Genomic DNA, 22,286 nt, shown 5'->3' on the forward strand with positions numbered 1-22,286 from the left:
TTAGTTAAAAAAGGTCTGCTGCTTGCATCTATAGATGCTTATGGTAGTTAACTGATTAAAAGATTTCATATTTAATAGATTTTTATTTATTTTATAGTCTTGATTATTTACATTTTATTATGTAAATTTAAATTTTATATATAGCCTGGTCTGAATCATAGTTTTAAACCTAAATTGGATCTTTATCAGGTTAATTGGCAACAAGAAAGATTTCAAGAGATTACTGGAAAACTTGGGCACTTTCTTAAGCAAGCAGGTTTTAAGGTATGATAATTTTAAATTTATTTATGTAGTTAATTTTCTTAAGTCTCATTTTATTATGAGAGAAAAAACTAATATGTTGGTATTCTTGTCTTGTTAAATGTCATGAATTCTTTTTGTTTTTATTTTCCCTGGTATCATGTATATATTACATTTTAGTTCTTTGGATTACTTCACCTTAAATTGCATATATTTTGTAAATTGCCTTGGATTTAATACAAGTAAAATACTTTTTTTCCACCTATTTAATTAGGTGTATGGTTTAGGGCAATTACAGAGAAAAGTAGAAAGCAGTAGAGAGGAATTTCTCCAGCAAAAATGTGAAATCTGTCTATGTTACTAGGTAAAAATGCTTGCGTGTTTTGGAACATATTTGTAAATTTCACACAAAATCAAAAAAGTTGAAAATGTTGGAAGAGATCAGGATTGTAGTACTATGATTTCTATTACTTTTAAAAAAGTACATTGTTGTTGCTTTTGCCAACTTGGTGCAATTATGGTAATGGTGAACCTTTTAACTTTTTAGAAACAATGTTGTATTAAGTTTCATATATTCAATCTTTTTTAATAGGAAAGTGATGTTGCTTTTATCCCTACAAGTGGTCTCAGTGGTGAAAATCTAATCACTAGATCCCAGTCAAGTGAACTTACAAAATGGTATAAAGGACTATGTTTACTAGAACAAATTGGTAAGAATATTGCCTTGCTAATTTTGATGCAATATAAACTTGCTATTAATTGTTTAGAGTTCTTTATGACAGTGGTGTGTGTGCAAAAGCATGGGATTTGTAGTTAGAGGAGCTACATTACCAGGTTTGAAATCACATGCAATATTTAAACTAATGCTCACTTTTCCTTATTGATTAATGAGGCTAATACCTACCCTACCCACCTCACAAACTGTTGTTGACATTAAATGATTTAATATGTGTGAAAACATTTTATAAACTACAAAGTATTATATGAATGACAGTCAATTTGCTATTAATTTTTATATTTAATAATTATTTTCTAAGAGAGATGGGGCTTTAATGGGATCTTAGGACATTAGTCAAAAATTACTTTTAAATTAAACCTAGCTTTTTTGCCATTTTTTCCAGATTCCTTCAAACCTCCTCAGCGATCTATCGATAAGCCTTTTAGATTATGTGTATCTGATGTTTTCAAAGGTAAGTGCTACCTCTGCATTACTGTTGCAGTATGACCCCTGCCTTTCTGTTATCTCCTGACCTCTTTTCTTGGACAAAATTATTATATTGTCTTTCAGATTCTCCCTTCTTTATGCCAATGTGAGGATCACTGCCAAATTTAAAGGGCACAGTACTAGTTACTTAACTCCCCTGCCCAGAAAAATCTTCAATTTACTCACTATTTCCCCGTCTCATATTTATTTTTCAGGTATGAAAAAACTTTATCCTTTATCTTTCTAGCCTCATAGTTTTTTCTCACAGGAGATACCCTTAGTTTCTGTATTCTTCTATCAAACTGGATTGTTCACTATTTCTTAACCACATTGGAGGGTCCCTGTTGCCACAGTGCCTACCCATGGTTTGTTCTCTCTCTTTATTCATTTCCTATCTATCTGTAGGTGTTTGGATTCAATCAGGAGACACCAACCACATATAGGTAAAATGGGAAGTTCAATATATTAGTAAAGGATTGTTAATGTGATAAAAGAGTGATATAAGATATAAGGAAACTATGTGGTACCCTAGGGCTGAGGGAAAGTACCCAAACACAGAAGGGTACAGACATTGCTGGAGGAGGTGGTGTATTGAATACCTAAGAATACATCTCAATGAGTGTAAGACCCTATCCTATATAATAAAAGCCTAATATGCTAAGTGTCCAGTCCGTCTGGTCGGCCATTCAACCAATCAAAGCATAATATGCTAATGATATGCTAAGGCTGCTCAACTGCTCGCTATGATGTGCACTGACCACCAGGGGGCAGACGCTCAACACAGGAGCTGACCCCTGGTAGTCAGTGCGCTCCCATGGGGGGAGCACTGCTCAGCTAGAAGCCGGGCTCACAGCTAGCGAGCACAGCAGCAGTAGTGGGAGCCTCTCCTGCCTCCGTGGCAGTGCTAAGGATGTCCAACTGTCATTAATCAGACATAAGGATGTCCGACTGTCATCAGTCAGACATCCCTCGAGGGCTCCTGGACTGCGAGAGGGCACAGGCCAGGCTGAGGTTTGGGCACCGGGCCTCTAGTATAGAAATATATAAGATGGAAATGGAATAAACAATCTCAGTAAGCAGAAGGATGTAACATATTTATATATTAGAAAAATCAATACAGTAAAAATGTCACTGTCCTCCATATCTTCATTATTCACAGAGCAGGCAGTAAAGTGGATTTGGAACTGAGAAGCAGTAAACTGATGACTGGCGAGTCCACCAAACACATCCTCGGAGGTGTTTCTCTGTGTTCTCTGTATCCTGTCATTGCGTTTCTCATAAGTGTCTGAGTGCTATTCCACTTAGGTTGTGAGCTTCCTGAGGGCAAGGACTGTCTGTTCTCTGTCTGCATCTGCAGGACCAGGCTCAGTGCCTGGCACCTAATACATGCTAATGTTTAATAGTGAATGAGTGAAGGTGTCTCACAAAAATCATTTTAACCGTTTGTACGCCACATGTATCAGCGCAAGTGGCGGACCTTTTTTAATTCAAAATATCGTGGCAGTTAACTGGTTAAAAAGCTGAAATTTATTATTGTTATTAGCTTCTAGCATTCTGGTAGTAGAAGAGTATATATGGTAATGCTTTCCAAATTACTGTTATCTATTTAAAATACAAGAGGTGCTTAAGTTTCTTTTTTGATTAACAATGTTTGCTGACTCTATTTTTTCATCTCCTGTTCTGTCTTCAGGCTACTTCCTGGCTTCTGCCTACACTGCTCCCCTCAGTATGTTCCTACCAAATGATCGCTTGGGTGCCCAAGTCAATAACATGTTTCAGTTTTATTTTCCTTCCATCTTCCTTGAATTTGGTGTTACTTCTGAGACCAGTAGCCACATCTACCTTAAAACTTTTCTCCCTTGGTTTCTGTGACCCACTTTCTCCTGCTCTCCTTTCTATGTCTTTGACCTCTCTATATCTTCTTTGTGCTCCTCTTCCTCTCTTTCTTAACTAGTGTTCTATTGTGTCAGTCCTCTTACTCTACATGATCCTTTTGTACAGACATGCATGAGTTCATCTGCCTCCAGTGTGTTGATTTTTCCCAGATCTGTATCTCCAACCTATCTGTTCACATTCTCTAGGTAAATGTACTACCTGCTCCTGGACATCCCCATAGGGAATGTGCTCCCAGCTCCATTCTCATGGAATTTGGTGTGATTGGTGCCTCCTAGAATGCGTCTTCTCCACATGTATGTCTTGTAGACACTTCAAATTCACCAAGCCTAAAATGCATCTTATTGTTTAACTTCCTGTCCCACAGTTAATGCATTATCATCTCAGATAACTCCCTTTTTGCCATTATCCCCCATTTACCTTACCACCCTAAGTCTGTTATACCTTCTTCCCAAATTCTTGAGTTTCTACAGCCAATGTGTGCATTTCAGACAGACTTCCTTCCTCTCTGACATGAAAATGCCATCATGTCCCTTCTCTGTTCACAGTTCTTAACCAGCTCCCATTGCTTAACTGAGGATGAAATTCAAGCCCTAAGCATGATTTACAGGGCCACTTTATCATCTGTCCCTTGCCTACTTCTGTTACCTCATGTCTTGCCTTCCCTCATTATTTCATGTGGTCCCTGTAAATTTCATATAAATGACACTGGGTCTTAGCACATCCCACATGCGGTTATAACTCTGTGCCTTTGCATATGAAGTTTCCTGGGTCAGTGGTGTTTTCCTGCTTCCCCTACCCATACACACAAGCTACCTGGTGATCTCCTGTTCCTTCTCCTTCTAAGTGCCCAGCTAAACTGTAATTGTTCCCCCCTCAACATGGATTCTTCTGTGTAGCTTTTTCTGTTTCTAGGTGTTCATTATAAATAACCTTTGTCTCTGAACAATGTAATTGTTTTTGTCTTTCTCTTCACTGGTGTAAACTCCTTATGGATAAGTGATTATATTTTCATCTCTTTATCCCCAGAGTGCCTGGTACTTAGTAAACATTCAATATATATTTGAAGAAGAAATGAATTTCCACTTTTTGTAATATGAATATTTTTATTTGTAAGAAAATCAAGAGTAGAATGTGATTGCCATATTAGTCGATGTTAAAAATTCTGAGATGAACATTGATGTTCATTGAACTACAGTTGTATATAACTACTAGGGAACCAAATAGAGCTAATAGCATTAATCATCAGATAACATTGCTATGTGAATCATTATAAGCTTTGGGTATGTTTTGCAGATCAAGGATCTGGATTTTGTGTAACTGGGAAAATTGAGGCTGGTTATATCCAAACTGGTGACCGACTACTAGCAATGCCTCCTAATGAAACCTGTACTGCAAAAGGTATTCCTCTGCGAAGTTCTTCTGCTAAACAAGCCTTAAGTTGAGACAGCAGATTTTTAAAAAGTAGTGCAATTATTTACTCCAGAGTAAATAACCTCTTACTGAAATTGTAACTGACTGTCAAAATGATACTAACTGTTGAAGATAAAAATGTGAAAACATTAAACGATTTTTTTCTGTTGTGACTGTGTGTGTATATATGTACCTATAGCATTCTAACTGTGGTAGCATTTTTTTTTTTTTTTGATGCTGATGTGAGAAGTCTGTTTAGAGTTTAACCAGATGTAGAGACACCTGACAGATACATTTAAAATAGTATTCAGTAGTAGAAATTAAATCCAACCTAACTGGGCACTAAACAGTCAGTGGCAAAGCAGACTGCTGCAGACTGTTGTTTTGAAATGTGTATTTTAGAATCACTATATGGTAACAGCTTTGATCATGTTTATACCAAAAAAAAAAAAAAAATTATAGGAAGACCTAAGAAAATAAGATGTAAATGTAGAGAATCCTGATGTTGAAAAGAGAAATTAATTGTGAGCTAGTTTAAAGTACACCAATTATTGCTTTTGTACATAATCTAATATATGACCTTTCATGATGGCTGATAACTGTTCTCATCTTCTAATCATTTGATCTTACGTGTGTACATTTATTCTTTTCTGAATTCTGCTTAAAAGTTTATAATGTTATACTTACCTTAAGATTAAATCTTTCAACTAAGCCTCGGACTTCAACTTAAAAATGAAGATCTGTTTATACTATAAAGTAATAGTATTTGTAACAATTTTAAACTAAAGTGTAATCTACTGAAAATGTTAAAATTTTTTGAAATTTCAGTTCTTCTGCTTCTGTTAATCTTGTTTATAATTTATATCCAGAGTTGTACCTGAGTTGTTTATAAATTTGAATGTACATTTAAAAATATTAATTTGCTTATTACTTTAAAAGCTAATTTATTGACGATTATAAGAAATTAATGACTGTGTGTCTAGGTAATAGTGTTAAATCTACATTTAAAGATGAATAAGGGGATGAAAGATAAAATTATTTCCATTTTATTTTTTTCTTTCTGCTTGCTTAGAGATCATGAAAATTCTGTTTAGATAAACAATAATACATATACATTTTTTAAAAAGTTTGCAAGTTCAGATCTCTTGTTTTTTAAAATGATCAAGAGCTACAATACTTTTGAAATACTGATTTATGTCAAGAAGCTTTTTTTGAGAATAGGAAGTGTTTGTTTTTTTTAATAACCAGTAAACATTAATTAAAACCATGTTTTTAAAATTATTCAGGGACCTTACAGTTTGACTGCTTTGTGACAATTTGGTCACTTCTGAAAGTCCCACATTCTGTGCCTTACTCCTCCTTCCTGTCACTTCCCTTCCAGAAAAATTCTACCCATTTGTCTTTAATCCAGTGGTTCTTAAAGAGACACCATATCAGAAGCCCCTGAAGAGTATAGCACCCTCTCCTGAGAGCTGTGCTTCTACCCCAGCATGGAGGCTCTCCGTTCTCAATTTCTAACCCTGTTGCTTTGCTTCATTTATTTGGTTGTTTAATGCACACTTCTGTCTGAACACTTTAGGTCAGTGGTTCTCAACCTTGGCTGCTCATTACAGTCACCTGGGAATCTTTTTAAAATCCTGATTTCTGGGCCTCATCCTCCGGAAATTCTGTTTCTTTGTTATGGGGTGGGGCCACAACGTTTTAGTAACAAAGAAACAGAATTTCCGGAGGATGAGGCCCAGAAATCAGGATTTTAAAAAGATTCCCAGGTGATTCTAATGTGCAGCCAAGGTTGAGAACCACTGCTTTAGGTGCTACTGTGGCTCATTACCCAGCTGTGTCCTAAAAGAGAGAAGTGACTAAATCTGCAACCAACAAGTGGAAATTCTTAATTATGTTTTTACCTTAATAACATTATCAAGTGCATGGAGTGTTGAAAAATAACTTTTTGTGTGTAATGTCTGTCCAGTGAAGAAGGTCTTCAAGAAGATAGATATCATATATAGGACAGTGTAACACGTTTGGGGCCAGAAAATTAGATTATATATTATCTGTAGATATTTTATATTGTTAATTGAACTTCTGGTGTGAATGCCCTTAGATCTTAAATTAAGGCAATCTCTAGTGTATGTTAAGTATGTAGCTCCTGTCTTCAATGCCACATTTCATAGCAAAATCAGATATGTTCATTTAAAATCTACATTTAAAAACTAAATTTAATTAGTTGAAAATTTAGCAAATATTCCTTAATATTAGAATTGCTAACAATTTTAGAATCAAGGACCTCTTTGATACCTTGATGAAAAGTATGGCTCTCAGAGTAATTCAGATGTGCACATAATTGAAATTTTGAATAAAAGTGTAGGTTGTCCCAGAATCCTTAAAACTCTCCTTGAATTTTCAAAAATTCTTAAAGAAACTCGCATAAAAGTCTTAAAGAAACTCGCATAAGTGTATGCTACATAGGAAAATGAGGGTAAATTATAATTATTTTCAGAAATATTAGGGTAAATTATAATTACCTAAAAAACATGTCGTTTAAGAACTATTCCACAGTTGTTGCCCTTCATACTGTCTTCATCACAAGACTAAAGTTCCAGTGGAAAGGAGCTTACCCCATAAACTTAACCCATGGAATCATAAAATATGATACTCCTTTTAAGTCTTTGAATAAGGCAGCTGAGGATTGCCCTTATAGTTGTTCTCCAGGATAATCCCTAGGTAACAGAGGTATGTGCAGCACCTGGGATCATTTTTAAATTAAAATTTTTTACACTATTAATCTCTTTTTATATAACCAGTTATCACTGTGCATCTCTCTGTCTCTGGGCAGCCATTCTTGTGAGAAAGGAATTGGTGAAAGGGTCTGCCAAGAGCATGCCTGACTGAGCAATGATGCCCATGGGCTCCTGGGAGAACACAGGTGGTGGTTTAGGTGGTTGTCTAATTCAACGTAAACTGAAGACTGGACAGCTTCCCCAGTCCCATTTTTTATATTACTAAAAGTAATTGGAGCTGTATTGTTATACCTACAGCCATTAATATAACAAATATTTGGGGCCTATTTAGTTAATATACTCAGTTGTGTAAATGAGTTTAAAATTCTTGATTGAAAAAGCAGAAATGAGCCTTTTATGGACAAATACAAGTCGCTTTATGTTTAGGGTGGTTTGCCAGAGGAGTCAATGTAGAGGAAGTGCGTCTTCCTCAGCATGCACAGTTACTCTTCTCACTCTCGATCCATTCATATTGAAAATGATGAGTAGTGACTGATGAGGCACAATAAGCCAAACTCTCTTGGTTGTTATGGTTCGATATTGAGGTGTTTCACTGTATTCTTTGGTTCTTACTCATTTCCAGGAATCACTCTGCATGATGAACCTGTCGATTGGGCAGCAGCAGGCGATCATGTTAGTCTTACGTTGGTTGGGATGGATATCATCAAAATTAAGTGAGTGAGAAAATGAATTTAATCAACCATTGTTTTAGATATAGGACCTCAAAACACATACATTTTGCATTTGACCGGTTCAAATGAGAGAATGAGTATTAATTCTGAATCTCATTTGGCCAAAACCAGGCACTGTGGAAGTATAAGGATAATAAGCAAACCTACTTAAAATTTAAATCAATACATGTCAGCTCATGTACTTCTTTGAGTGAAAGCTGTTATGTGTGAAAATGATATAAGGTATAAAGCCAGACTTTGACCCAGAAGGGAATATTTAGAAAAAGACCCTAATTTGCTTGCTTGTTTTACTTAGTAAATGATTGTAGAGGTAATCCTATTGGAGGTATGTTTATTTGTCCCCCAACTACCTTCTTTCCTTTTTTCTTGTTACAGTGTTGGCTGCATATTTTGTGGTCCCAAAGAACCCATTAAAGCTTGCACTCGATTCAGAGCCCGAATCCTCATCTTCAATATTGAAATTCCTATCACTAAAGGATTTCCTGTAAGTTTCAAAATGTTCAGTTGTTACTGTTTTTACAAATTCAGAGTCATTTTATCCTTAAAAGCAATAATTCTTTTTACAAGTGATAGTGCTATGGTTATTTTCAGCTAACATCTTATTACTCTAGTCCAGAAAAATATGAAATTAGAATTTGAAAGTCATTTTTATTTTACTTTTTATTTTGATCCTTGAGCCTGAATATTTTCAAAGAGGCATTGAGTAGATATTTCATAATCAAAAGGATACAAACTGATGGTAATAATATAACTTATCTAGGGAAATTGGTAGATCCTTTTTTACTGTGTTCTAAAGGTTACCTGACTAATTGTAAAATTGGGTTTTTCTGGGGGTTTTTTGTTTTAATATGCTTATTTGTAGTTTTTCTGATTATAAAAGTGATACATTGTTATAGAAAACTATGAAAAACACAAGAAAATAAACTTAGTAAGATAGTTCTATAATTGCATAATCCATAAATATACTCGTATTCTCTTTACATTTCGGTGTGTTTTTCTGTGTACGTGCTGTCTACCCTTTGGTATTTATGGGTATATTCTGGGGTGCCTGCCATAGGGTAAACTTAATTGTGCTGAAGCAACACCTTGAGATTCTGCATGCTGTGAGTTTGGTTTGCCGATTATCATTGACCAGCTTCATTTGAAACATACACCTTTATGGGAAGAGGGTAATTTTATGATATAATGTTATTTATCCAGAAAAGATACTGTTACTTGTGCATAGCATGAATTCCTTGTCCTATGTGTAATTTTTTTTCAGATATTCAGGGTCATACTCTGTTTATAGGTTGGTAACTTGTTTTTGCCACTTAACAAATGAGCATTTTTCCCATTAGACTTTTTTTTCTTGATCAGCTTATGTAGTATACAGATTCTGCATTATAGTAACAAAATGTTTCTCAATGGAATTAAATGGCTTCCTTTTGAAAATATAAACAGTTCACCATTCGATGCATCTTTGCAATAAAAGTAAGACAGTAATAGTAATTGACCTTTAAACTTCATTTAAGTTAGTGGTAGTACTTAAGGGGTTAAACATACATTTACTTAGCTAATTTAAATTCATTTTATACTTACACTATTTGAGTCATGTGCTTTGCTGATAATTCTTTGTAATTCTATGTAAATTTGATCATATAAAATGTTTATAAGATACTGTTTAAGTTTTTTATTTTTATAATTATAGTCCATTTCTCCCATCAGCTAAAAAAGGGAGTAGAAGCTTCTCTCCAAAAAAACAACAAAAAACCTGTTATAGTTGAAAATATTTAATTTTTAAATATTCAAAATGCAGGTATTGATAGTCAAGGAACTACAACTCAATTGCTATGTACAAATGGCACTAATTCTTAGAAAGCAGTATGTCCAGTGGAGAAGTTGGAGAGGTTGGTTACTGCATGTTTTTACTCACGCAGCAATAATTTTCGCCAATGGAGAGGTACAGAGGTCAACAGGTCAATAGTTACTTTGAATAGTAATACTGTTTTCCTGTCTACTGTAGTTTCTTAAAAATAAGTATGAATTGAAAGTTTTTCAGTGCTGCTTAATGAGATTGCTCTCACCTATATTGATTCATGAATGCAGGATGAAACGTGTTTCAGAAAAGCAGTCACGTTTTGTCATTGTCCACTTCCTGTGGGAAGAAACCTTTCAAAATATAATTTTTAACCAAGAAAAGGCTTCCTAAGTAATTAAAATTTTACTATTTAGGGACTTATTTATTATTGCTACATAAATACAAGGTGATGCAAAAGTAGGTTTACAGTTGTAAGTGAAATACAGAGTTTATTCTTGTATTAACCATTTTTAAGTGTTTAGTGGCATAAAGTACATTCACATTTTTATGTATTCATCATCACCATCCATTTCAAGACCCTTTTTATTATCCCAAACTGAAACTCCATACCCACTGAACATTAACTCCCCTTTCCTGCCCCCATCCCCTGGTACTCACTATTCCACTTTCTGCTCTGAATTTGACTATTCTAGGTACCTCATATAAATAGAATCAAAGACTATTTGCCCTTTTGCACTTTGCTTATTTTACTTCACATGATGTTTTCACACTTCATCCATATTATAGCATGTATCAAAATTTCAGTCATTTTTAAGGCTGAATAATATTCCATTTTATGTAAATGCTACATTTTGTTTATTTATTCATCTTTTGATGGTGCCCTTAACTCTTACCTCCTTCTTTGGGAAGTAACCCTTCAATTTTCCTTTAAGAAATTTCCTTTTCTCATTGGCTTACTGTGCTACTTAATAGATTATGTAGCTCATTATAGTTTATAAAACACTAGGCAATTTAATTCTTTCAACCCCACATGAATTACAGAATCCTAAATCTTATATGAAACTCTTCAGGCTTCTGTTTTCTTTTTTTTTCTTTTTTTAATATATTTTATTGATTTTTTACAGAGAGGAAGGGAGAGAGATAGAGAGTTAGAAACATCGATGAGAGAGAAACATCGATCAGCTGCCTCCTGCACATCCCCCACCGGGGATGTGCCCGCAACCCAGGTACATGCCCTTGACCGGAATCGAACCTGGGACCTTTCAGTCCGCAGGCTGACGCTCTTTCCACTGAGCCAAACCGGTTTCGGCGAGGCTTCTGTTTTCTGAATATGCAAACTATTTTAGCCAGGAAATTTCAGAATAGAAGTGTCAGTGTTTCTTCAGGAAAATAGCATAAAATGGTACTTACAAATCACTTAAACGTTTGATAGCTTGGCCGCTTCCTGGGTGTTGGATTTTTTCACTAACCTAAGCCATAGACGTAGCGTACACTCAGTCCTTACTGTCTGATGGAGGACAGCCTAATTCTGACTCCAGTTGACCTCAGCAAAAATTTGTCTCTGACACATGTCACCATAACCACATTAGGTTACTAAGCCTTTTTGATATTAATTTTCTTATATATAAAACATGAACAATAATAGCTAATATGCAAGGCCATCAATTAACTGAATGTTTGCCATTTTAAAGTGGCTAGGCACTACTTTAAAATAGCATCTGATTTTCCTCATTTCAGTGATAAGGATCCTGAAGCTGGGCTGTTGGGGACAGAGTTGTTAAAGGACTTGTCACAAATTGTACAACTGGAAAGTGTGGAGTTGAGATTTGAACTCAGATCTGTCTGACTTCAAAGCCAGTCTAAACTCCCCTATAATATTTTATTCTCATTATCCAACAATGAATATATTAATTCCTGCTTAATGTCACATGATTCCCATTCCCTAATTTTTATGATGAAACAGTTCACATATGTTGAACACCTTTTGTACCAGTCACTGTCTCTGATCCTATTTAATTCTCATCTCACCCTATAAGGAAGGTTATGTAATTCACAATGACTGGTGGAGATGTTTGGACTGCCTCCATGACCTGTTTCCCCTAATAAGTTGGGGAGCAAGCTAATTAGAATGGTGAGCCTTAGAGGAGGCAACTGGAGATCCTAAAACCCCCAGGAAATAATGCTGCATTTAATATAATTAAATGTGAGCAAGTAATAGGCCAGAGATGCTGTGGTAAGCAGTTATTCAGTGTTACAATGTTTTGTTTTAGGTGCTGTTACACTACCAGACTGTCAGTGAGCCTGCTGTTATTAAACGATTGATTAGCGTCTTGAACAAAAGCACGGGTGAGGTTACCAAGAAGAAGCCTAAGTAAGTCTTTTAATGCATACATAATAAACACAAGCAATTTAAGCAAATTTCTTATAGTTTAATTTTTTTGTGTAATATTTTTAGGAGCAGTAAGTGAACTCTCTTTTTACTTGTTCCAGAAATCATTTTTTATGGACTAGATTAAAACAGACACAAAAATAAATATTTAAGCCCCTCTATAGGTATGAATGCTAGATGTAATTTGTTCTGCATGGTGGTAATGGTGGGGTGTGATTGTAAATAAAATGGAAATATAAATTTATATGTATGTATCAAGCAATGTAAGAGTAAAGGCATTTTTTAAAAAACAGTCCTACATTTTAAAAGATGAACTTGAATTTTGCCTAGCCACTGGTTCCAAATTCCAGCTGAGTGTTCTTAACTTCCTTGTCTTCTCCTTACAGGGAGTCATTCCCTGTGCTAAGAACACCCAGGGAGAAAGCGAACTACACACACTGTAGCTCCTAGTTTTTTCTACGTGGAAAGTATTTTCCTTCTGCTCCGTGTCCACCTGGAACCTGAGCTGAGCTCATCACATTGGTCCGCTCTGCTTACTGTTAATATCTTGGCCTAGTTGTGGACCATTCCCCTTTGGCTGGGACAAGGCTAACACTTTCAAAGGAAGTGCTTCCTGAGAAGCTTAAGTTTCTTACCCTAAATCAACTACAGGCTAACCACAGTTTGGCTTGGCTGCTTCAGCCTTGGGGTTTTCCTTCCTTCTTCTCTATGGGGAATCCCACCCAAAATCCCCTTTTTTTCTGTCCTTGAGTGTTTCTCCTCATCTGCACCTGTGTAAGAGGTCAAAGGTGGTTAGTGGGTTAATGGGTTGGCTGCAAGTGGAAGAGAGAATCTTCACACTGCTCTAAACCATGCCTGTTTCTCCGTTAGTTATAAAGGGCTTCTTATCTTTTAAAGATCCTTCTTTATTTTTAACCTCAGCCTTTAGCTTCTGGCATGAGTGTCTTCCATAATGTGCTGAGAAATGTGCTAAGGACTAACATTTCTGGAGGACTGCTGTTTCATAGGCTCTTTCATGAATGCTTTCACAGGTGTATATGCTCAGGAACCATATGAAGCAGGTACTATGATTTTCACCATTTTTTAGATGAGGAACCTGAAGCTTAGAGAGGTTGTATCACATGTTCAAGGTCACAGAACTAGCAAATAGCAGAGCCAGGATTCTAACACAGTTGGTTGGTTCACATAAGTCACATCCTTTTTGACAGGAGCCAGGTTGTTTGACCCAGACCAGTGATTTGGAGAATTCTCAATCTGAAATTGGCTCATCAAACCTAATCCTGAATTCCCCGTCCTGCTTATAAGTCCTAGCTCAGTGATAGTAGGTCTTAGTATATTCTCATGTTAGTTTTCCTTGTCATCTTATCTATAACTTAGTCCTTTCCTTCTATTTTGCACCAATGCCATTGGCCTTTTCCTGTTTTTTCCACTAAAGGCACTTTGTGGACTCAATTGCTTTATATGGAATGGAATTGAACCTTCTAGAAACTAAGCACAAATCATAAATGTATTGGATCTTTTCCTTCCTAAGGAATGAGACTTTGGCCTGAAATTGTCTAAAACCAATATTTGGAAATGTTGTAATACTTGTTTAGAAACCTGTTTAGCTTATTCTATCAGTCTGTCTCCGAACTAATTTTTCAGAAGATGAGTCTGTGATTGCTGTTCTCTGTCTTTCTAGAGCAGATCAAAATTAAAATAGGGAACAATGTCAAAATGTCCCCTGTTGGGTTCTGCTTCTTGTAGTAAATAGGGTGTTGTGTCCACGCATTTTTTGGATTTTTGTTGGTTTGCTTATCTCTGCGATCCTGTTTATAATCAGACCCATGCCCCATCCCCTTTATTTCCTACGAACATCATATTATGGAAAAATCTTATGTGATTATGTCCTGAACCTTCGTTAAAGAGCCGGTTTCTATGTTGGCACTAGGAGATGGCCCTCTCTAAAAAGACAACTTCAACATAATTTATTAATTAGAATTTTACTAGGGAAAAGTTAGGGCATTGCATTCCTCTTTTAAAGTACAAGTGCCTCAATTTCTTGATTAGATAATTGAAACTCTGTTTCATGGGAATGACAGGGAAGGCTTTGGTAGAGGGGGCTTTGAGTATACTTTATGTTATAGCAGTGATGGCGAACCTTTTGAGCTCGGCGTGTCAGCATTTTGAAAAACCCTAACTTAACTCTGGTGCCGTGTCACATATAGAAATTTTTTGATATTTGCAACCATAGTAAAACAAAGACTTATATTTTTGATATTTATTTTATATATTTAAATGCCATTTAACAAAGAAAAATCAACCAAAAAAATGAGTTCGCTTATCACCTCTGACACGCGTGTCATAAGTTCGCCATCACTGTTATAGCATCCTCCCAGGAATAGGTTTACATTTGAAAGATTGGTAAAATATATATAAGGAGACAGAGAAAGAGAGAGAGAGAGAGAGAGAGAGAGAGAGAGAGAGAGAGAGAGACTGAGAAAGAAAGATGAACTAATATTTATTAAAATATATGTATAGTCCAGCCAGCATGGCTCAGTGGTTGAGCATCAACCTATGAACCAGGAGGTCACGGTTCAATTCCCGGTCCGGGCACATGCCCAGGTTGGAGGCTTCATCCCAATGTGGGGCATGCAGGAGGCAGCGGATCAATGATTCTCTCCCATCATAGGTGCTACTCTTGCTCTCTCCCTCTCCCTTCTTTTCTGAAATCAATACAAATATTAAGATATATATATATATATATATATATATATATATATATATATATACATATACATATATATATATACTAATCTATAATTTCTGCTGTGATTTTTTTTTCAACCCAGAAAAATTCTAAGGACACATTTTCATTTTAAGAAAAATTTATTTTCTTTTTAAGTTTTGAAAGACTAAGTTGATTTGTTGATTGTGTATTTTTCAGGTTGTTTATTACATTTATTCACCTCTATTGGATATTCATTTTTTCCTTTTTTTTCTTGATAGGTTGTTGACTAAAGGTCAGAATGCGTTGGTAGAGCTACAGACACAAAGACCAGTGGCTCTTGAGCTGTACAAAGACTTTAAGGAACTGGGGAGATTCATGCTACGCTATAGTGGTTCTACAGTAGCTGCTGGTGTAGTCACTGAGGTATTGTAAAGTGACCGGTTGTGTGTCCATGGTTATGATGTTTTTTTCTACTTTTGAAAGGTGATTAATGAGATTTTATGCCTTAAAAGAAACACAGTTATGGTATTATAAAAAATTTTAAAATTCTTATTAAAATTTTTTTTTAAATGGGAAGAAATGTTTGGTCTTGGAATTTCCTACAGTGAGACTTCCAAACTATGTCCTCCATCAGTAACATTGCTCAAAATTAAAGGAAATTCATTGAAAAGTCTGTGAGTATGCAATCCAAATGATGAGAATACAGATTTTGAAAGTCAAATAAGTTGAGGGCAGTAATTTCATTAATAGAAGAGCCCACATTAACATCTTTTCATTATATGACTGGCTTTCAGGACATTTGAAATGATTCATTCAAAAAGTTCAGTTACCATATTAGTAATGTTTCTGAAGCAAACCTGTTATATAATGTGAGGTGCAGCTGAGTTATGGAGAAAATAGCCAGAAATGAACCAGAAAATTTCAGTAATTTAAATTTTCTTCTACACTATCATGATCAATATAAGTCTTATGAATATTATATTTTAAGGGGGGGATTTACTCATTTATATAATTATTTTCTGCATGAAACTTATTCAAGTCATTTAATTGTATGTATACTTTGAACAGAGGGCTTTAGGTTGTATCAAAATCCAGTTACACGTGTGTCATGTAAAAGACTCTGGAGTTAAACTGCCCAAGTGTCTGTTGCTGTTCCGTGATTCCTAGCAGCATAAGCACATTTCTCCCTGGATTTATTCTTCTATAAAAATGGGTAATGGACTCTGCTTCTCGGAGCTGTGGATGTGAAATGAAATGATTAGTGGAAAGACTCGGCACAGTAATTGACACATATAAAGCATTCCATAAGTGCTATCTCATGTCATTGTCATCAACATCACTTCCAATCTGCCAAAGCACTCTTTATAAAAGCACTTTCTAGAAATAAGATGCAGTCCCTTGTGGGAAATAATGGAGTGATTATAGTTAATCTCAGAAATAGCATGACTAGGGAAGGGAACAGTGGCAGGAAAAAGAAAAAAGATTCATCTTGATAAAATGATTTCACTGTCATTTGCCTTTTGTTGTTTGTTCTTTTAATATGATTGATTGAATTTTAGCAAATATGTTTTTCTCCTTTACAGATAAAAGAATGATGGGTCAGAACTTCTCCAGTGCTTCCAAATGCAAGGACATAACTAAGCTGTGTTTTTAAAGAATCCAGTTATTCAATTAAAGGAACAATGTGCAATTGGTATTTTTTTTTTTAAAAAAAGAGAGAAAATTAAAGCCATAATCAGCAGCAAAGAAGTATTGATTATCACTCCTGCAAAAATTTCAAGTTGCCAAACCAGCTTTCCCTTTGAAATGTTAGTAAAAGGATTTACTTTGTTAAGATTTACGGAAACTATCTGAAATATGTGTTAAAAGAATTGAATCATCATGAAATGAACTCAACTTCCAGCCAAACTACGGAATGTTTACAGTTTCCTTTTGGTTTTCAACTCTGCTGCATACATTTTGGAAAAATAACTAAATTGGGTGGTGAGGTAGTTAATATTTGATCAGTGCAAATTTTTGTTGTTAACTCTAAGGGAAGATTTACTGAAGGTTATAATCTTAAAGGTATTTTGTGTTGAGCATAAGAATATTCTTCCTGTAACAAGTAAACTTTTGAAAGATTAGGTTGGAATTAGTGGAAACTCTTCCTTTGTTATCCAAACTATTATTTAAGGTGTAAAGCCAACTAATAAAATGTCTTAGTTTGAGCATAACAGCAAAATGTGTTTTGTTTCTTAAATGTATGTGAGATTCTTTACCACTATCACTAAATATGACTTTGGGGTTTTATGGGATCTTTTTTTCTTTTCCTTTTGCAAAAAGTATGTTTTTATTGATTTTAGAGAGAGAGGAAGCAGAGGGGGAGAGAGAGAGAAACATCAATGTGAGAAGGAAACATCGATCTGCTGCCTCGTGCATGCACCCTACCGTGGATCAAGCCTGCAACTGGGCATGTGTCCTGACTGGGAATCAAACCAGCAACCCTTTGGTACATAGGACAGTGCTCAGCTAACTGAGCCACACTGGCCAGGGTTTACAGGATCTTTTTCAGTTAGGAGTTTCCCAACTCTTTCACATGAATTCTTGCTTTTTATCTTAATCACAGATCAAATTTAGTCTCATCCATTTTTTAACCATAACTTAACTTTATCTTTCCTATTCTCATTTTTAGAACTACATACATGATAATTTTATCTTTCTCTAGCATGCCTTATGGACTGTAAGCCCCTGTAAGAGTCATGTTTTTATTTTTGTTTTAAATATATTTTATTGATTTCAGAGAGGAAGGGAGAGGGAGAGAAAGATAGAAACATCAATGATGAGAAGGAATCATTGGTCGACTGCCTCCTGCACATCCCACACCGGGGATCCAGCCCACAACCTAGGCATGTGCCCTGATCGGAATCGAATCGTGACCTCCTGGTTCATAAGCCAAGAATCAAGTTTTTCTTAAAGTGTCAACAACAAACTTCAAGGCATATTTATATAACAAGTGTTGTTGGGCTGCCTCCTGGGTAGGGGTTGCTTTTGGGTAGATTTCATCTGCAGCTGAGCCTGGAGTTCTGATTTAATGGACCACATAACTTTTAAAGTTGGGGAATGGTGTGATCAGGCTTACCATCTATAACAGCATTTTTTCTTCTTATTTGAAGAATATCATTCATGATAAAGTGCACAGAGCATAAATGTGCTGCTTGGTGAGTGATCACCAAGTGAACACACCTGTATAATAAATACATTTTTTATTAAGAAGTATTTGTGTACTTGTCATTTTAGAGTGAACTTGCTAAGGTAAGAAAGTGTTTTCTTTATTTACTAGAGGCCCAGTGCACAAAAATTTGTGCACTCGGGGAGTCTCTGAGCCCAGCCTGTGCCCTCTTGCAGTCTGGGACCCCTCAGGGGATGTCCACTTGCCAGCGGGGAGCAGGCCTAAGCTGCAGTCAGACATCCTTAGCACTGCTGAGAAGGCAGGAGAGGCTCCCACCACCACCGCTGTACTGGCAGCCATCAGTCTGGCTTGTGGCTGAGCAGAGCTCCCCCATGTGGGAGCACACTGACCCCCAGAGGGCAGCTCCTGCATTGAGCGTCTGCCCCCTGGTGGTCAGTGTGTGTCATAGTGACCAGTCATTCCCAATCTTTCTGCTGTTAGGGTCAGTTTGCATATTACCCTTTTACTATATAGGATAGAGGCCTGGAGCACAGACGGGGGCCGGCTGGTTTTCCCTGAAGGGTGTCCCGGATCAGGGTGGGGATCCCGCTTGGGTGCCTGGCCAGCCTGGGTGAGGGGCTGATGGCTGTTTTCAGGCTGGCACGTCCCCCTCCCCCGGCAACCCAAGCTCCCAGCCTCTCCTTGAGCGGAGGCCACAGCCGGCTGGAAGCAGGTATCTGGGATTTATTTATCTTCTATAATTGAAACTTTGTAGCCTTGAGCGGAGCTGAGGGCCGACCAGGGCAGGCAGGAAGCTTGGCTTCCTCCATCGCCGGGAGCAACCCAAGCCTCCTGCTCACTCCAGCTCCGTGGCCGCTGCCATCTTAGTTGGGTTAATTTGCATACTCGCTCCTGATTGGCTTGTGGGCATGGCTTGAACATAGCGGAGGGACAGTTAATTTGCATGTTTCTCTTTTATTATATAGAATCATGTTTAGCAGGAATTTAACAGCTGTACCTGACAGAAACCTAATTTCAAGTGACTTAAGCAAAAAAGAAAGTACCATTAGCCCTGGCTTTTACTCAGTCTTGATGGAGCAGCTCACGATGTCAGCGAAAACTCATGCTTTCTCTAGTGTTGGTTTGCTCTCAGACTCCATACAGACCCCCTGGATTCTACATTTAGACCCTCAGACCCTCATCCAGGGCAAGGGTAGGCTAAGAGAACATGTCTTTTTCCAGAAGCCCTAGAAACATGCCATCATTGACTATAACTGAATTTCATTATTTCTTTGGGGGCAATCTTGGGGTTGGATGTGAAATGAATACCACTCAACATACATAGGCTTACTTGCTGCAGCAACAGAGACCACACACCTTGGTGCTTTTTAGTAAGAAGGTGTTGGGGGCAGGGGAGAGCTTAAAGAATCTGAGCGTATTTAGGTAATTTTGAGGAGGGCTCGAGTGAGCAAGGGTTTCTTGATTAGGTGCTGTCAGAAAGTGGGAGGGATTTTGCAATTGGGTATTGATTTTTATCTAGCACAGAGAAATGGAACAAGGTAAAGCAGCAGCAGTTGCACAGGTTAGCCACAAGAGGGGGTTGCCCAGGCATTTTTGTGGTTTGCACAGTGACTGTTGGTCATTCTCACTTCATCAAGTTCACAGTGACCTCATCTGACATAGGAGATCTGGGAGCTGTTCATGTTCAGCAGGAGAACACCGTGGCCTCACTGCAAGAGCCAGGACAGCTTTTAGTTCCCAAATGCTCCTTTTTCTCTCTCACATTGAAAGCCCTGAAATGTGCAGAAGTAAATTAAGAGTATAAAACAAAATAATGAAATCAATGAAATTATACTTCAAATATGGGGACTTAAAGTAGTGGAAGAGTAAGCATTACATTTAGATTTTCTCTTAAAAGGATAGACTCACACTGCAAAGCTAATGATATGCTATTTACCAAAGATACGCCTAAAATAAAATAACAGATTGCAAGAATAAAAGGCACAAATGTATCAGAGAAGTAAAAGTTACTACCATGGGGTGGGTGTCTACCATGTGCCAGGCAATTTTCACACAGTAGTTCAGTTAATATGACATTTTCATAATTACTATATGGGGCAGGCATTATTAACCTCAATCTTCAGGTAAGAAGACTAAAGTTGAATAAAAACAAATCAATTACAGAGCCATGATTTGAATTTGTATTGAAGCCTTACTGGAAGGCATGTCTATTACACTGCATTGTCTCTCTAGAAACCAGGAATAACATTAATACTGGACTAAGAATTTAAAGGAAGCAAACAAACAAAAAGCCTTAACTGTGATAAAGAGAACCATTTCATATCGATAAGAGGCACAACCATGGGTACAAAAATGAAACAAGTATCAAATAGCATCAAAATGCATAATGGAAATTTACTAGGAATAAAAAAATTAAAAGATATAAATAAAATTATCAAGGGATTCTCAACAGCCCTGCTTCATAGATCATGGAAACAAAAGGTCACAAAGGACTTGAGTAACATAATAAAGTAGAAAGATTGAGCATATATTAAAAATGAATCCTCCTATCTAATAAAAGACAAAAATGGTAATTAACCGTAACTCCGCTATGCTTCCCATTGGCTAATCAGCAAGATATGCAAATTAACTTCCAACCAAGATGGCAGCCGGCAGCCACGCAGCTGAAGCGAGCAGGAGGCTTGCTTGCTCCAGTGATGGAGGAAGCCAAGGTTCCCGGCCTGCCATGGCCTGCTCTAAGCTCCAGAAGCAACAATGTTTCAATTATTGAAGCTAAACAAACCCCTGATACCTGCTTTCAGCCAGCCGTGGCCTCAGAGCTGGGAGGGCCAGTGAAGGTAACAGAGTTTCAATTATAGAAGGTAAATAAATCTCAGAATTAAAAGAAAAAAAGGAGAGGCTGGGAGCTTCAGTCGCAGGCCAGCCTGAAAACGGCCCTCAGCCCCTCACCCAGGCTGGCCAGGCACCCAAGCAGGACCCCCACCCTGATCTGGGACACCCTTCAGGGAAAACCAGCCGGCCCCCACCCATGCACCAGGCCTCTATCCTATATAGTAAAAGGGTAATATGCAAACTGACCCTAACAGCAGAAAGACTGGGAATGACTGGTCACTATGACACACACTGACCACCAGAGGGCAGACGCTCAATGCAGGAGCTGCCCTCTGGTGGTCAGTGTGCTCCCACATGGGGGAGCTCTGCTCAGCCACAAGCCAGACTGATGGCTGCCAGTACAGCGGTGGTGGTGGGAGCCTCTCCTGCCTTCTCAGCAGCGTTAAGGATGTCCGACTGCAGCTTAGGTCTGCTCTCTGCTGGCAAGTGGACATCCCTGCTGGGCTGCCAGAGGGATATCTGATTGCCAGCTTAGGCCCAAACCCCCAGGGAACAGGCCTAACCAGCAGGTGGTCATCCCCCGAGGGGTCCCAGACTGCGAGAGGGCATAGGCCGGGCTGAGGGACCTCCCCCTCCGAGTACACAAATTTTTGTGCACTGGGCCTCTAGTGCAATTATAAGTCAGGTTTCCTTCAAGAATTTGATAATGAAGTTAATACTACTCTTGGAGAGTTATACTTTCAAGGCAACTCAATGGCTCAGACCATAGGTATGGAGTTATCTTTCAGCTTTAGGATGTCTTAAATAGGTTAAGCTCCTTTTCCTTTATTACAGATACTGGAATTATTGATTACATAGTATAAAATAGCTGAGTGAAATATTTAAATCTTTAATATTTAAATATAAGGTGGAAATGTGAATAAGCAAGAATAGACTATAAAAATGACCAGAGAAGTTTAAACTCAACCAAATATATCTCTTAAAAATGAAAAATATACTAATTGAAATGAAAAACTGGTACTGTATTTAGATAAACAAAGTAGATGCCACTAAAAAAAGAATTAGTGACAAATATATATGTACAAATATATAATGCAATATATTAACTACACAAATATATATATGTGTATATGTATATTATATAAAGTGGAATCAGAGTATAGCCTTAA

The 22,286-nt window shown here is 37.1% G+C and overlaps 1 protein-coding gene across 1 annotated transcript in view; it reads left to right on the plus strand.

The window, feature by feature from the left end:
* Positions 1–18,363, plus strand: part of HBS1L (HBS1 like translational GTPase) — an 83,617-nt gene extending 65,254 nt beyond the window's left edge. The window contains exons 10-18 of the mRNA XM_081094000.1: positions 190–264; positions 833–950; positions 1,362–1,430; positions 4,634–4,738; positions 8,111–8,201; positions 8,595–8,703; positions 12,288–12,388; positions 15,395–15,539; positions 16,700–18,363. Coding sequence (XP_080950126.1) covers positions 190–264; positions 833–950; positions 1,362–1,430; positions 4,634–4,738; positions 8,111–8,201; positions 8,595–8,703; positions 12,288–12,388; positions 15,395–15,539; positions 16,700–16,711 — 825 coding nt within the window. The 3' untranslated portion in view covers positions 16,712–18,363. The remainder of the gene's footprint in view (positions 1–189; positions 265–832; positions 951–1,361; positions 1,431–4,633; positions 4,739–8,110; positions 8,202–8,594; positions 8,704–12,287; positions 12,389–15,394; positions 15,540–16,699) is intronic.
* Positions 18,364–22,286: the final 3,923 nt, after the last annotated feature.

This window comes from Myotis nattereri (genome assembly GCF_964212035.1).
Source record: "Myotis nattereri genome assembly, chromosome: 6".
NCBI lineage: Eukaryota > Metazoa > Chordata > Mammalia > Chiroptera > Vespertilionidae > Myotis > Myotis nattereri.